This window comes from Taurulus bubalis (assembly GCF_910589615.1).
Source record: "Taurulus bubalis genome assembly, chromosome: 8".
NCBI classification, from domain to species: domain Eukaryota; kingdom Metazoa; phylum Chordata; class Actinopteri; order Perciformes; family Cottidae; genus Taurulus; species Taurulus bubalis.
The window spans coordinates 7,785,275-7,802,662 of record NC_136596.1 but is presented as its reverse complement, the minus strand read 5'-3'; the positions used below and the strand labels follow the sequence as shown (position 1 = coordinate 7,802,662).

General features: G+C 41.2%; 1 protein-coding gene across 1 annotated transcript in view; it reads left to right on the top strand.

Moving 5' to 3' along the window:
- The window catches only part of ccser1 (coiled-coil serine-rich protein 1), a gene marked incomplete at both ends in the record, with an annotated part of 104,828 nt that overhangs the window by 27,266 nt on the left and 60,174 nt on the right, over positions 1 to 17,388 (top strand). Inside the window, 2 exons of the mRNA XM_079221709.1 lie at positions 8,845 to 9,019; positions 13,973 to 14,050. Coding sequence (XP_079077835.1) covers positions 8,845 to 9,019; positions 13,973 to 14,050 — 253 coding nt within the window. The remainder of the gene's footprint in view (positions 1 to 8,844; positions 9,020 to 13,972; positions 14,051 to 17,388) is intronic.

The window sequence follows — 17,388 nt, the reverse complement described above, 5'->3', positions numbered from 1 at the left end:
AATATGTCTCTCCAAGCAACAAGAAGTTTTGATTGTAATTAGTGTCAGTGTTTTCTGATAACTTCCCATGGTCGCTCCTCAACAAACAGCTAGCATGGTGGCTCTTTTTTGCACTATATTAACACTATTACACTCACGGACGTCAAAGACAGTGTCAGAAGGTCACCGATAACAAGTTAGAGAAGGAAGAATAGAGTGAGAGGCAGGAGGAGAGTAAAGGTTAAAGAAAAATGAGTCACGAGGCACATCATTCTTTTGCAGAAGAAGTGCATATTTAGAATGCAAAGTAAAGCAGAAAAGGACAATTAGGTTAATCAGAAAGTTACCCCTGCCATATAAAATGTGTTATATATTCTCCCTCTTTTCTCCGTCGGAAGACTTGAATTCACCATTATATTCACAGCCCGGAGCTTGGCTTGTGCTCACTCTTTAGTCACAGATGCACTTTATGTACGGAGATGAGTTTAATGGTAGCATTAAACATCCGTAGCCTCAGGTGCTGAATGCAGATGAGCACGCGGTGTCTGTCAGATGGAAAGGAGTGACAAATCGTTATCTAATAGCTGCGGTAAAACTGTTACTTATTATACTTATCTACTTTGCTCGTGCATGCACTGGAGTGCACACATGACACACAGATGTCCGCATCACACATGCACACGTACCAGATTATTTTCGTAAAACCTGTAATGAGATAAAAGTGTGCACAAGAGACAGACCATCTTCCAAGTCATGTCTCGGCGTTAAATTGTCATTTTGCGTTATTATTCCTGAGACTGCAGTTTTCATATCGCTGATTGACAAGGGTGCAGCCCACCCCTCGTCACTGCTGCTGAATGATGCACTTCAATCAACCATCATCATCACTTCATATGCTAACTGAACATTATGTAAATATAGACATCTTAAGTGTGCGTGTAGAAATGTGTGTGTCTTCGCTGTTGCCTGTGTGTGTGTGTCCGTGCGCGTGTGTGTGTTGTTGATGGCTTGTGTGGATGCACACGTATGTGTCACTGATGGAAGCCAGCAGCCCAGTAATAAAACACTGTGGGAGTGGTAAAAATAATGAAAGTCATAAAACGGCACATAATTGGCTTTTTCAGGTTGGTGTAATGGATCACTGCTAACGCTGCCATTGAGAAATGGAGAGGAGAGGCAAGGGGTGAGTCAGAAGGGTGGAGAGGAGAGCTTAAGGGAGAGGAGGACAATCAAGGAAGAATTACATATCGAAAAGAGATGAAAAAGAGGAAAAGAGAGAAGATTGACAGGGGGAAAAAGAAAAGGTCACGAGGAGACCAGAAGATAAAACGCAGTGTGAGGACTTGCAGAGCAAAACAAAAATAAGAGTACAACCATAAGGAAAGGGACATTTTTCACAATCCTTCCTCTATTTACTTTTTCTTTCCTTTGTTTAATTACTGACTTAAAGACTTAAAAGAGAAACATTGGTGTGAAAACATTTAATTGCACTCTAATCCATGTATTCAGTTGTAATTACTGTAACTTCACACTGACAGGCCTTGCTGTACCAGTTTCCTCCACCAGCTGGTGTAAAACTACATCTATATAAATTCAAATTAGGACTTTGTCCATTTGTGTTATCTTCTAATTGACTCCTATAACAAAGTCCTGTTGCCGGCACTCACACACATATAACCTGTTCAGAGGTGCTGAGAGAGAGAGAGAGAGAGAGGTAAAAAAAAAAAGAGAAATAGAGTGAGCGTGTCGGGCTATCGGCTCATGACAGTGAAAAGACAGATGACCCTGAGTAGAGGAACGGCCTCCCTGCCTGTATAACATCTATCATCCCTGAACAGACTTGTCTTCGACTGTGCCGTGCACTTCCTGGTGTTTTATGTGTGTGTGTGAGAGAGAGGGTGTGAGTGTGTGTTTGCTCTTCCACATACGTATGGGTTAATTACCTGTAAATGAGACTTGTGCCTATAGCTGGAAAATGACGTTATCCCCTCTGTAACTGCTAGGGCTGTAACGGTACACAAAAGTCCCACGGTCCGGTTCCGACCCCGGTTTAGTAGTCACAGTTTGGTGCGAGTTCGGTGCAGCGGATTAATATTGCACAGACAGTGTGACAGCAAGTGTCAAGACTAAGTCCTCTTGCTGGGTAGACATTTTGCGCAATTTGGTGAACCATTTTCATAATAAAATATTAGGAACATTTCAAACATCCGGTGTTACAGTTTGCTTTCACTGACCTAACAGATTCGACTTGTTTCCACGAACATGACAGTAGTGCTGCGTTGGCAGTGAAGGGCGGTGCAATCAGGGATTCAGGAGGAGCTGCAGTGCGCACCAACAACCACCAGGCCGCACACATGAGAACACAGTTTCTCTCTCTCGCTCCACTGTCGGGTAGTCATGGCGACTCTCTCTCTCTCTCTCTCTCTCTTGGACGCTTGTATCACGATGTACATGCTGGGCAGAAACAGGTTGTCTGCAGGAATACAATTAACATTAAGTATTTAAAACACATTTGAGAAGAAGAAGAATCTCTCGCACATACGGGTCAGTAAACAGAACATCAGCACTGATGTTTCTGCTAAATCCTGGCTATTGGCTTTTCATTGATACCTGAATGACATTATTGCAACATTCAGATGTAAAAATTGTAATAAATGGCTAAATGACAAATGAGGAAATATCAGATTTAACATTAGATTTTCGAAGCAATTTCTAGTCTCCAACATTCAAATGAATTACCATTACAGTAAGAGACATATTGAAACTTAAATACTTTTGCAAAAACACTTTTGAGTCCCCTAATATGTTTTTAGTTTTTTCAGTCCTATACAATAGTAATGTCATCATACTGTAATTTCTAACTTCGATACAATACAATTTTTCTATACCCAGAGGAAAGATATTGAGAGCTTTGCGTAGGATAAATATTGCCTAAATATAACAAGGCCATTGTTTTCCACAGGATGTTGCTCTTGTAAACAATGTTGTGGTCCAGTAAACAATTCAATCATAAACACACTGGTTTTATAGATATGAATGGGGATGACATGCAAAAAAAAGTCACAACCACAAAGCGTGCTAAACGAGGTGAGGTCCGCGTTCGAAGACACGACGACCCGCAAATGATCTTAACGGGAGCGAACGAGACAAGTGGCGAGAATATTGCACTGTGAGGGAGTGAGAGGAGGCGGGGCTGTCTATAAATCCTCGTCTCATACACAACTCTGGGTTTCATTCAGTTCAACAGATATCCATCTCAATTTATTTCTGCTGAATTAAGGTATACATTTTTTTTCGGTCCTTTGTGATCATGTAAATATATATATAACAGACTTCCCATGGAGAATGAGCAGATTGGGCTAGTTTCCGCCCTATGGGCTGCTTTAGATTAAGTCGGTCTGGGAGACACAATTTTGACAGCTTTTGTCAACATTTTGTGGGGTTTTGAAAATATTCTGAAAATAATATTCAAACCTTCATTATTTGGGATAAGGCAGAACCGTCTTGCCTCGACGTCATCATCACTGACAAGGCAATTCGACTGTTTGGTTGTCTGACTGCTCTCGGTTTGGGTTGAGATGGGATCAGCCTATTTATCTGGCATTTTATTTGTGTTTGTTTGATGCGTATGTGAGGCGTTGTATGCTTCTGATGTGTTTTCTATTCCGCATGTTACAGTTTTAAGGTTTTAAGAGGTAATGATTTGGGTTGTTTTTTTATTGAATTGGGTGAGTTTTATGTTGTGATTGGGTGAGAAACTGTCAATCTCATCTGACAGCACTGCTTGTCAAAGCCAAGGATTTTGCATGCCGCCCATCTGTCTTCCTAAACTTCACATCCTTCTGCTTTACACACTAAATATTGCCAGAACATAACATAAATATCTATCGCAAATTAGTTGAAGATGGACGAAGATATTATATATAAGAGATATATAGATTGATGATTTTATTTTGCTTCTATCTAAACAACCACAAAAGTGACAGCATGACAAATTATTCTATAGGTGAGATTTGGTGGTATTCCCATATAAAAAAAAAAAAAAAAAAGAACAAAGTTCCTGATAGTGAAACACAGTTACAGTCCAACCAGGAATGTTCCACTTCTTGTCTCCTGCAACAGTAAATGCCTTGCAGAAGGGCACTGCCACGATCATTGTGCTCCCACTCATTTTCCCGTCACTCTGTGGATTTGATTTGCACCACAGAGGTAAAAAGAACAATGCAAACCTGAAACCCTGGTGCAAGTTAGAAAAATGGCAAGAGTGTCAGGCTCAGAGAAACACAGAGACGTAGAAAAACAAAACAAAAAAAAACAACTTTGTTGTGGCGCTCCACTACGTCTCCTGACACAAGCTGTCAGAGAGAAAAGTGCTTGATTGATCAAATGCCATTTATTTACACTCAATCCATCCAGCCTAGATAGCAGGTTTGAGCAACAGAGAAATAAATGGAGAAGGTTCACTCTCACCTGAGATGCCAGGCAGGGACAAAAGCTACGACGAATTCAGTTTAGGGTGGGGGGCTTCCTGACAGACAGAGATCACCTGTCCTCAGAAGACAGCAGGATTCGTCGACATTTGTCTGAGGCGCTAAGCATAATCCCAAGGGGGGGTGAGACACACGTTAGGCTTTGATACTGCATCGGTTTAGTGTAGTGGTTGTCAGAGTGATGGGTGGGGATCAGGGAAGGGAAAGTGATCAAAGAAAAGTCAGAGAAAGAGGAGCTTGGTCAGAGCGGTCGAGAGTTGATGACTGTTGAGTAGAAAGACAGTCGGAAGGAGAGGTAGACGGAGAGAGTGTGAAGGCGTGGAAAGACGGGGAAGATGAAAGGTATTGGGGGAAACGCGGGAACAATAGTGAGAAGTCTTTGGAGTGGCTCATGTTGATTGTTATTTTAGTGATATGATCTTGTTTTGGTAAAGGAGCATTTTTTTCCCTGGAGAGTTTGATGTCTCACTCAATGCTCCCCTCCACTGTTGACTTGGTGATTTTTTTTTTTTTTCTTTTTCGGCAGAACGGGACCAAAGGCATCTAATTTCCTCTCACCTCCCCTTTAAATGCCTATCAGTCAAAGTGAACACGGTCTCTTGATGATAAAGAGCTGCCCGTCTCTGCCTGCCTCTCTTTACTGCCGTCCCTCCCCTGTCCTCCTTTCCTTGATATGCAGACTGTGAACTCAACTCGCTGGTTGTCTTTGTTGTTTTTAAGACAGCAGATTGTTATTTCTCAGCTTACCTTTTGAAAATATGGCATAAAGAATGTGAGGAACATGCCCCGACCTCTTTCCTTGTGCACTGTTAAAATATCACACCTTTGCAGATAAATATAGGACTTAAGTTTATTCACACATTTGATTAATCTCTTGGTTAATTTTCATTTGAGTTTTTTTCAGATTCTTGATGGCAGCTTTCCTGAAATGAGGAAACGGTCCATAACCATGTTTGCACACATTACTTTTATATTGCATTCGTAACTTGAAGTTTATTTAGTTAACTCCACAAGATAGGCTGTTTTTTCCCCTGTTTGTACTATAATATATTGTTAATTGTTGTACTCTTTCAGAGCACAATGACCTTGAAGTTTAACATTCAACAGGGTTTTTGTTACATCCCCAATTTTGATATTTGGTAATTCTCTTTGGGCCAAGTAAGGGTCATCTCTGCATTGTTATTGATTAAAAGCCTGACTGCAATTGCTTTTTAATTGTTGTCAATGGAAACAGGACGGTCCGTGTACTGTGCGGCCAATGGATTTTAGTTTTGAAATGAGAAAACCAAAATTGGGAAACAGCTCGTTTTCTCATTTTCTCATCTCTCATTTTTGTTTTGATAATAGAAAAAGAAAAACGACCCATTATCTGATTTTCTTTGATGTGCTTAAACATGGACATCGAGAATTAAACTACTGCGTGGAAATCTTCTTTCTCAATTTTGCGTAGGTTTTTGTGTTGTGACCCAGAAGTTGCTCCCACAAGCTTAACAGTCACAGTGGGTACATCCCAAGTCTCTAAATTGTATCCCCGTTTCCCTCACTTGCGTCTTTTCCTTGCATCTTAGTCCCTCCCACCAGGGATGCATAGAGAGACGCAAGGAAACCAAGCAAGGAAAGAAGACGTGAGGGAACATGTTTTAAGAGACATGAGACGTCCTTTCCTCTGAAGCGTCACGTGAAGCGACGTCGGTTTCTGATGACTGCGGCCGCCTGACAGCTGATCACACTCAGTCTCTCAGTCACTTTAACAGCTTAACATGAGAGTTTTTCTCATTTCAAAACGAAAATCCGTTGGCCGCAAACTACACGGACCCAGGACGCAGACAGCTTTTTATAAACTTTCATTTTTCAGCATTTACAGAATTTAAGGTTGAGGAGGAATTGAAAAGGCCACGAGAATCTTAGCGGTTTAATTAAGGCTGCACATCACAGCTTTATGACCGGGTTAATGAAAGATTCATCCAAAAGGACAGGATGATGGATTTCATCTTCAAGTGAACGTCTATGGTTCTTGAAACTTTGGAAATGTTACTGCTGGTTTTGCTTCAGTGTTGCATCTCGTTGGACTGGTTGCATTTTGTTTCCACACACTTGTTGAATGATTGTATATAAAGTGACTACCTCCATGACGTCCGATAGCGTGTGTGCGTGCGTGTGCATAACTAGAACGTCATTTCCGAAAGATGCAGTACAATTCTATTTTGCCGATGGCAGAAAAGCATCTATAATTTTTGTATTTCTTTTTGGGAAGGTATAGAAGGTCCCGTTCTGATTGTCACGATTCGCCACCTGGGTAAAGGGATAGTTAGCCCCTTGTCGGTTTCTCCAAACTGGGGGCGTGCCAACTGCCATCTACTGTCGGTAATACACAAACAAGGGACCACACACAACCCCACTTCAAAACACCCACACTATCCTTTTAAAGTCAAATGCCACAGATAATTTGCTCATTGATACTTTTGAATTGCATTGTACTCTTACCACTTTAATCCTCAGATAAGGAGACATCTGTTCATGTTAAGGTACTTGTTTCTTTACTTTAGTACTTGAACGCCTGAGCCAGCTAGCTTTTACTACCCTATAATCATCAAATACTGGAGTAAATATCAACATTATACACCAACAGCAGCTAAACAGACTTGAAGTTCCATTCATGACTCAAAAACTAGCATAAAGCAAGCGGCTTCCTTTCATCTGTTTGAGTGGCCAGAATTAAACATACCGAATTAAAACGTTATAATTTTCACATCATTCTTTTAGAACAGTTGGAACTACGAAATAAAATGAGAGCTCGATCTTTGCTTTGAGTCTGTTTTCATGTCTGGTGGAATATAATAGTTTGTCTTAAATTGCAGTTAAAAAATGTGCTCCAGGTAAATTTAAAAAAAAAAAAAATTGACAGAAGAAGTAAAGTGGGCCCTGAGCAATGAATGACTATGAAGATACCGTTTTTATTGATAAGGTCAGTGTTTTTTATTTGTGGGGCTTCAATTGAGTTTTAGTGTTGGCTGGAGGCCAAAGACAGATGAACAATGTTGTGACATTGAGCAAATCCGACTCCTGTTGAAAGTTCCTCCCAATGCCTGTCCTCTGCTGTACTAAATAGGCATTGAAGGTGAGAAGAACCGAAGCCACGCACCAGAGACCAAAGACACACTGCTCCAGAGGCCCGTTTACTGCTTAATGGACTGTGCTCTCAAATGGGACAGTTAATTAAAACAGAGCCTTGTTTGATCTCCCCCTGTTGTTTGTGTGCACGTGTGTCTGAGTTCAAACCCGCACCGACACAAACGTGTGTGGAGAGGAGTAGAGAGTTACATTGGTTTGGAGGCTTGCTGATAACCAGGCGTAAAAAACAGTAACTCATGAGCTTGTCCCTTTTTTGGAGAGATTCCGCCTCTTCTATCTGTCAAACGGCCAGGAGGTCTGCTGCGATTAACGTCAAAAGCTTTGTTGATTAGAAAGGTGTTTGATGTGCAGCCCTCAAACTGAGAGATCACGCACACACAGTCACACACACACACACACACACACACACACACACACACATACACACACACTATCAGCTGCATGCACAAACACACACACACACAGGGGTTGTTTCTGCAGAAGAATCACTGTGGAAACAAAATAATACAAAACACTACATTAGGGATCCTTAATAAAAATAATAATATGAGGACACACAGACAAGATCACACAGCTGTGATGGGCCATAATGAATCAGAGCTCTAGACAGTGAAGTATCCTTGTGCGTTGATAATGGCAGCGAGACGCAGGATTACAAGATGGACTTTTGTGCTTTGGCTTCTTTGATCTCTGAGTGCATTAGTGTGAACAAGCGTCTTCAGCTGCCGTTTGTATCTGCTTTTATTTTGTTTGTGTGGGAGTTTGGGAGTAGTTATCACCTGATGTTCCATCTTCAATCATCTTACAGTAAAACAGACTTATTATAAAATCAGTGCTCATTAAAATGGAGACCTAAGGGAGTCCTGTATGGACCATCTGCTGAAGTGTTGCAGGTTTTGGTCTCCATTTGACCTTTGTTACACCTTCTTTTATTCTGCCTCTGTATATATCTCTTCTCTCGCTCGTTTCCAGTCTTTTTATTCATTATTATTTAAAAGACACTTTGATTTAATAACTGTTTGCAATGAGATGAAGTCTGATTTGTATTATTGCTCTGGAGAAAGTAGGAACATGCAGCAGAGATCCACACCGTCGGGATCAAAGGCATTTATGAGATTCCACTCGTTGCCAGTGGAGAGCAGTGGGGAGCAGTGAAGACAGGTCAATGCTCAAGTTTTCCACACGGACTCATGCTAACGTTTCATCTCTTCATTTCTCTCCCTTCACTTTACCTTTCCTCCAGGGAGCCCAGCCGTCCGACCAGCCTGCTGCCTGCTGACTGGAGCTCAGGGCTCGCTTTGGGGAGGGAGGATGAGCCCTTACCGCCGGGCCTGGAGACCCTTCCACTCCGGCTGATGCAGCAGGACTGCACTTCTGTCAAAACCCTGCTTTTAAGACTGAGACGGACGCTGCAGGAGGTGGGATATGCACATGCACACACAGACACAAGCCGACAGAATCTTCTTAACATGGGTTTATAATCACATTAGGACACTGTGTATGTCACAAAGCACAAGAATAACACAACTTGAGGCCAAAATTCATTGTTATTCCTCTTGTACCACACTGACAGACACTTCTTTGATCAAGTTCTACATGCATTAAATAGTTTTAAACCAATAAGGGTAAGGAATTAGCAAATAATATGCAGCAATTGGCTTTTCGAACCAAAACGGTGCAGTGCTCCACTGGCAAATTCTTTACTCCCTGTGCTAATAGGCTCCATTTCAGCTCCATGAAATCATCTCAAAGTGGAGGATGTTCTGCCTTTAAAAGGTCTCTGTAATCACTTTGTTTTGCAAATTTAATCAGATTCTACATTTGGTGGATGAAACTGGGAGGCATATTTGAGCCGTTTGCCGTCATATTCTTCCTCTGCACGCACACACACACACACACACACACACACACACACACACACACACACACACACACACACACACACACACACACACACACACACACACATACATATTATCACTCTCCACACATTCATCCTCCTGTTTCAGAGTATCACTCTGCGCTTCAAATACTTTAGCCTGCTTAAAACTAAGGTTTCACCTCAGGCTATGAGGCCATCTCAGTGTTATAGCAGGGAAACCAGTAAAATTACATCCAGACCATTATAGACGTGATTAGCTGTAATGGTCACTTAGTAGACCAGTGACACGTTGCAAAAGCTGCACAAGGTTTAACTGTAAATGCCAGGAACCCATATTGATGGCCTTGTGCAGTCGTGTAATGGTTTTAACTGTGGCACTACTTTACACCAGAATGTAAATAGAACAATAATACTATTCTCGCTTTTAAACTTGAAGAAAATTTATATTTGATCATTTATTGAGATTCTTTGAAAGACATCAAATTGCTCTCAATGGGATTCACATGTTTTATTTGGGGTGATTGCAATTTTCACAGAGCTTGACTCCGGGGCAGATTCTCAGTCATAATGGTAAAGCATTTCAATCAACCGCTGATTTTATGATCCAGTCTTAATTAGAGTTCACATCAGAACAGAATGATCATAACACTCTTTTGGAAAATGGCTGAGGCCTAAACAGCCGTTTTTCAAAGTTGTGCAAGCACAGCTTCAATTGCACTAGTTATTTGGAAGTTCATGTTGGGTGATGCTGAATATATTGTGTTGTTTTGTTTTGGAATGAAAGTGGTCATATTCATACTAATACTACTATGTTTTGAAAGTGGATGAAATATGTACACACCAAAGAGGGTTGTTAGTAATTCCCTTCCTGCTTTGGAAGTTGAGCTGAGAGAACATCCATTGGCAACATCTGGCTGCTGTTTCCTCAGTAATCTACATGGGGGACTGACCCTGACCAAATACAGCAATATTATACAGACAGACTCTAACAAATACAAACACACAAAAATACATACAAAATGGTGACCAGACCTTCCCTAATACCCCACTATTAGTACATCTGAACTAAGATCAAAGCTAGCTGTAAGGACCTTTCTGTGAATTACAGTCCACAGAGGCATATCTTTCTCCCTCTCTAGTCACTTTTCATCTTTCTGTTTTTTCCTCCCAGGACAACTGTGAAAAAGACATGGAATGATAAGATAATAATTAGCGGAGAGAGACATTAACTAGAGTGGTGCTGGAGAGACTAAAAGTAGTGTAAGAGAGCGAGAGGGGACACAGCAGCAGAACATGAATATGAAAGAGGGGATACTTTGCCCTCTTTGCTTGCTCGAGTCTATTGTGTCATTACCTTGCAAATTGACTTACCTGCCATCAACGGATGTAATCTGTTCTTCAGCGAGGGCAGGTTGACTCTGCATGCGTTGCATTTTATTTGCTTGACCTTCTGGTTTTGAGCTTCAATCTTCTTTTATTTTCCTTTTATTTACCTTAGTTTATCTTCTCTCTCATGTCATCTAAAACACTGCTCGGCTTTATACAGTATGTCACACGTAACATGGTGCGGTTCCATTCATCCTCAAAACAACTGAAAAGACAAAGGGATGCTCACAAAGAGGCAAACATTACTATAATGACTCAAACAGTTATGAAACCAGCGCTCAAGTCCAAACCTCCATATTTATCTCATTATCTCTCTCTGTGCTGCTCTATACCAGTCACTACTGTATCATTATCACTGAACAATGCAATGCGAAAATACAAATTACGTGGAGTAAAGTGGATTTTTACATGATATACATAATTTATCATGCCTACACTGAGCATTATACTTTTTGATTAATTTTGTTGCCACCTGAGACGGTGAAGAACAAGAGAATATTTTTGAACACTTAAATGCCTCTGCTAAGATCAGTCATGTTAGCCAGCTGTTTGGAAACAGAAGTCTAATGCAGCTCAACAGTTGTTTGCAGGAAGACCTGAACGCAGTGAATAAGATGATACAAAGGAACATAACAGGCACGTTTCTCAGTTGCGTCTCTCTCCCTCCCACCATGACATAACTGTGAGTGTACTCAAAGCATTGACGAATGCACATCATTACACAAGACATGCATGACCGACAGGCCAGATAATACATCACACCATATAATTTCCTGTGTTTGTTGTGCATCATATTAGTCAGATTAGCATATTTAAGGCAGCTGCTGAGACTCCATCCGTCTTCGATTTATTTCTCTCTCAGCAGTTTATCCTTTTGGCTGCACGGAGGAAAGATTCTAAAATGCCACTGTCCATATGTGCATTAATGTTGCCCAACACAATGGTCCTCATTTGTCAATGTCAGCCATGAATTCTAGCGAATCTGTAATGGCCCTATTTTCTTTAACAGTCTTTGTGGGCCTGATTTTGCAATAAGCACGCATGCACCGCCAGCCCCTGTTAGTTTTCCCTGCAGCCCCTCTGTCCGTCCCAGTGACTCCTACCCCCGAGGCAGCTGCTTGCCTTGTGGCAGCAGCCAATTCTTGCTTGCCTCCACCAAATTTTTTCAGCAGCGCGCCTGCAAAGTGTTGTTGCAAGGATCGCTGTCAGTATGATAAAGCGTCGTCGAAAGTGCTGTTGTTCATTATAGTGTCATTTAAGGCAGTGGCATTAGAACAGCTTTTTAAGAGATGCAGATTATATGAGAACTCCTGAGGCCCAGGGTGCAATACCCGAGCATAGTTGTTATTTCAAATTTAAAGCATTCACCCTGTGTTTTCGAAAGAACTCACTAAATTGTATGACAGTATGTTTCCTAATGGGCCTGCCTTCCGATGAAACGCGAAAGGTCATTGCATGAATGCACCTTGAGTTATTTGAAGGTTTTCATTTCTTGATTTAACTGATGTGGGAATGTGATTAAAGGCGTGTATGAAACTACAAAACCTGTTTTCCTTTCTTGGGCCATTCATCATCTTTGGACATTTAGCTTCTGGGTAGTGCAAGTCATTAAATCCAGAGCTCCCAGGCAGTTTCCCCCATTTTCAAATCTGAAAGGCTTTTTACTGAACCACATCTAATTGTGGGGACAGTTGTGTGTTAAGGCCTGTGGGACAGGGGTGACCTTAAAGAGAATGTGTGTGTTAGAGGGAAAAGAGAGGGTGTTTTGGTGTCAGTGAGTGTGCGCCTGTCTCTCCACATGGGGAGAGGCATTGATCACCGGTGACACATTGAGGGCTTGACGCCATAGCGCACCTATAATTCTGATAGGGAGGTATGCTTCTTTAAAAGGTCAGCCAAACCAATAAACCATCAAGTTTATGCTGTGCAAAGATTTGGGCTCTGATGTTTCTCGGAGCTACCTTCAAAACCTGGAACTACGCCAAAAATATGCAAAAACAAAATCAAGAATTTTGCCTAAAAAGCACATTTTTTACGGTCATCTCGAGTATCATCATCTCTCTCAAACAACAGAGGGGCTGGCTTGCATATCAATCTGTGTGAGTAAGAGAAAAAAAAAAAGAAAGAAGGAAAGAAATATACCTGATCAGAAAACAAATTGTGTGCAACATGGAGTGAGCTCATACTTCTCTTTCCCGTACCGTGTTCCTTTTCACATCCTTTTCATGTATCTTGTCTTATCGCACTGCATGCAGCATTACATCATTATCAGCAGTCCTGCCTGAAGACATGACTTTACCCTCTCCAGGTTTACCATCTGTCCTATTGTGAGCCCTCACAGGTGACATTTAGACCAGCGCCTGCTCTCTTTAAGGAGTGTGTGTGTGTATGTGTCTTTTGACTCATGAATGTATGCACTGAACTGTGTGTGTGTGTGTGTGTGTGTGTGTGTGTGTGTGTGTGTGTGTGTGTGTGTGTGTGTGTGTGTGTGTGTGTGTGTGTGTGTGTGTGTGTGTGTGTGTGTGTGTGTGTTTTGGAGCCCCCTCTAGCTGCCCTTGCTCTCTCTGCCCACTAGACACCTGTGTCAAGGAGCAAAGCCAAAATGTGTCTGATTACAGCTGGCGTTAGAAAACACAGACATTATGTAAGAAACCAGGTGAAAAGTTACAACATGACGTTGTATTTATACAGGCAATTGTCCGACAGTTTTAAGAACCAAAGGTGCTTCAACCCAGGATCAACAGACGAGATGTAATGTTGTCCTGCAGATATTCAGTTGAAAATGACTACCGGTGCTACACTAAGTTTTAGGACGCTGCAGCGCAAATGAGTACCTATCTGGATAGAATTAATCTATTATATCCTCCTCTTTATTTTCTTATTGAATTAGTAGCCAGACTTTGATGTGTTTGTGTTTTGTGCCAAATCAAATAAAAACAATTAAAAGCAAAAATACTTGCAGCTACTCGATTTTGTTACAGACAGACAAGAATGAACTGAGACTGAAGTTGTAAAAATCATTCTGTGCACACCGCAAGCAGCACTTGCAATGTAAATCACACACCTCATCTTGATGTTGTTTTTATACTTTTGCCTTTTGCAGAGCACAGAGACGAGTCCTGCCAGCAGCCTCCAGTCTCTACCCATCAGCCCCTGCAGTGAAAAACACTTCCTATTTAAGGTAACCTAAAGCAGACCATTTTGTGTTGCTTCATGCCTGTGAAGGATACTGAATTTGTATGTTTGTAATTGAGAGAAAATGAGAGATCTTTGCTGTGTTCAGTGAGTGGCTTGAGCTAACTTTTAACCAAATATCATTGACTTCTGTTAACACGCTTGAGTGTAAGCAACACCCAGACTTAACCTTGGTGTCTCCCAAGGAAGAGAATGCTAAAATCAACTGTTAAAGCCGGCGGCATTGTACGGATTAAGCATTGCCCCGAATTGGCCTCCCTGAATAATTTTGGTATTATACTGTTAGAAAAATTGTTCCCATTTATTATTTGCAAAGAAGGAGCAGAGCCAGTGATACAACGTTACTTTAATAATTGCATATCCAACGCTGCTCTCCGAACGAGCGGAGAGTTACCTCTTAAATACATAAAACACACAATCACAGAAGCCTTCATGACGTCTTGCACCTATCGTGAACCTTCCTCCCGTCATCCCATAGATATGTTTTAAGCCCTAAGAACAACAATGATGTGTTTTGTCTTCAGTCCGGAACATATATATATATATATATATATATATATATATATATATATATATATATATATATATATATAGCAGATCACTCAACTCCCAAATTGAACGTTGTGTGAGGGAAAGTTCACACTGGAGTCATAATTAGGGTCACAGGCCATGAAACCTCATATAATTAGAGGAAATAAGTTTTTCCCCAACATATACATATTGGTTTATTGGCTCAAACTGTAGTCTTGAAACTTGCTCAATAAATAACAACTAACTACCCAGCCTTTCTCCCTTTTTGTCAACATTGTTGGCAACATGGTTGTGTTGTTTGTATAAATGTAATTGTCAATGGACAAAAGTGTCCGGGGGTCCTGTGGGTTCAGTGTGAGCAGCCACATGGTGGCAGGTCGATAGATCTCTACAGTGTGAGCATAACACTTGCAGGTTCTGATTGAGCTTAGGTGCTGTTTAAAGTGTCAAATAAAATTGGCCCAGATGTTACAGCAAGTAGTTTTTGCAGTTTTTGCCATCAATGTATTTTCGTGGAGCGCTGTTGTTATGTTTCTAGGTGGCTACAGATCACTATAGACTGAGCAACCTTTACTCACACAAAAGTTTAATACATGGAGCCAGCTAGTTCAACTAAAAGAAAACAGCAGTCTATCTGTGGTTTAAAAAAAAGAGAAGAAGATAGAACTACATCCTCCTTTGATTCATGTGTCTCCTTCAGTGTTACCTTCATCACAACATTTAACTCATGACAAGATAAAATAGGAAGAAAGAGAAGCAAGGCAGGAGGGGAGAAGGAGAGGGAAACATAAAGAAGAGAGTAGCAAAAAGAGAGGTGGGGATAAATTGACGAGAGAGGGGCAAAGTGCTTTGCTTGCCTTGACAGGCCACAGACACCCTCTGTCAACCTAGTCCATCAGAGCTGTGTGCCCCGATAAGATTTATTAATGCAGGGACTGGGAGCGTGAATGCTCAAGTGTGTGTGTGTGTGTGTGTGTGTGTGTCTGTGTGTGTGTGCGTGCGCTCGCAAGGTTTAGGTTTACCATGGGGGACTTTTGTCAAGCTTTTCTCTGGGATTTAGTTGGGTGGCAGCAGAGTTCTCGTTAAACCGTTAAAGGAGAGACGAGCAGTCGAGACGAGACTTTTCATCCCTGTGTTGCTTTCTTAAGACAACCCCCGGTCCTTCACATACATGGAGAGGTACAGCAAAAGCCCCTTAAAATGTAGTGGAGCAAAACACAACCACAAACTAAGGCCTCCGTGCCTTACCCAGTGCCAACAATATTAAGCGTGTGCGTGTGCGTGTGTGTGTTGCACTTATATCTGTGTACCAGTGTGTGTGTGTTTTAGGGCGACATCCAGTATTTTTTGTTTTTAGTCTGTATGCATTTATTTGTGTGTGAGAGAGAGGGTGGATGTTTGTGTGAATGCTTGCCCTCTTTATTGACCTACATGCAGTATCAGTGGCAGCTGGATGATAAGGACAAATTAAAAATGTAGGGTGGGACACAGCATGAAGACAGCAGCTCTGGCTCAAACTCCCACATGAAGGAATGTACGGATGGATGGACAGACGGGAGGTTTGGACAAAATAGGGTACATGTCTGATTAAACAGTCCAAAACACAAATATAAAAGACTTATAATCAGTTATCAATAGCAAACGCTTTAGGTTTAGATTGCTCTGTCTGTGGATAAGGCCTACAGAGTTGCTGTGTGGGGATCCATCACATATCTACGGTAGGATTTGAAGGTTGACAGACTTTGTGTTAAAGGTATTGCTGTAATACAAACTGGTTTGAAAGGCGCATGATGATGCATTATTGATGTTCACACACATACAATATAGTGTCTGGAATAACGATTTTCTAAGAGCATGGTTCACTTAGTGAGCTTCATCTAGAGCAGGGGTGTCAAACTCATTTTCACCCCGGGCCACATCAACATCATGGTCACCCTCAAAGGGCCGGTTGTAACTGTAATACTGTATACATTTAACTACTGCCGAACATATTGGTAAATAACTGCCTTTGTATTTCATTATTGATTATTCAAGTGTAAAAATATATGTAAGCACATTTTTTTGTTACTATGACATAACTCCATTTAATTTAGGGTTAAGAAACCCACATTTCTCTATCAAAGATCAAACTTAAAACAGAAGAAAATAACAGACAAAGATCAAACGCACGTTATTATATTAACTTTGTTCAAAGCTTTTTTGTCACAGTTGAGAAGGACATAACTCTGGTCCAACAAATAATTGTGAGCAAATAAGAACATGCATGTGGTCTGGGGCAGTGGTTCAACTGGTCTGGCTGCAGGACCCACCATCACCCCTGAATGAGCCGCCGAGACCCAAAGCGAGGAACATTTTCAACTTCTCAAATTGATTTAATGAAAAGATGGTGCACTTTGAACCTGAGAAAGTACAGAATATCACATTATGCCAACACAAAAAAAAGCTAGTTAAATATTCCCTTTTACACTCAATTAAAAAACAAAAAGTGCATCTTAAGGACACGAGGTAATACAACACACATACTAATTGTATTACTCAGCAGTGCTTTCATGCACACAAAAAAGTTGGGAATGAAGCAAACTATCACAAATAGTCCGGTGTGTAAACTCAAGTAAAGCGTGTTGTGAATGCAGCATTCAGGAGTGTGAATAGACGGCACAATTCCCTTGAAAAATAAAAGCAAAAGCATTGTATTTTTTGTCCATGCACTGAAAACGGGTCCGCGATGGTGATCATGCCTTTCAAACCGTAGCGGGCCACATAAAATGACGTGGCGGGCCGGACTCAGCTCGC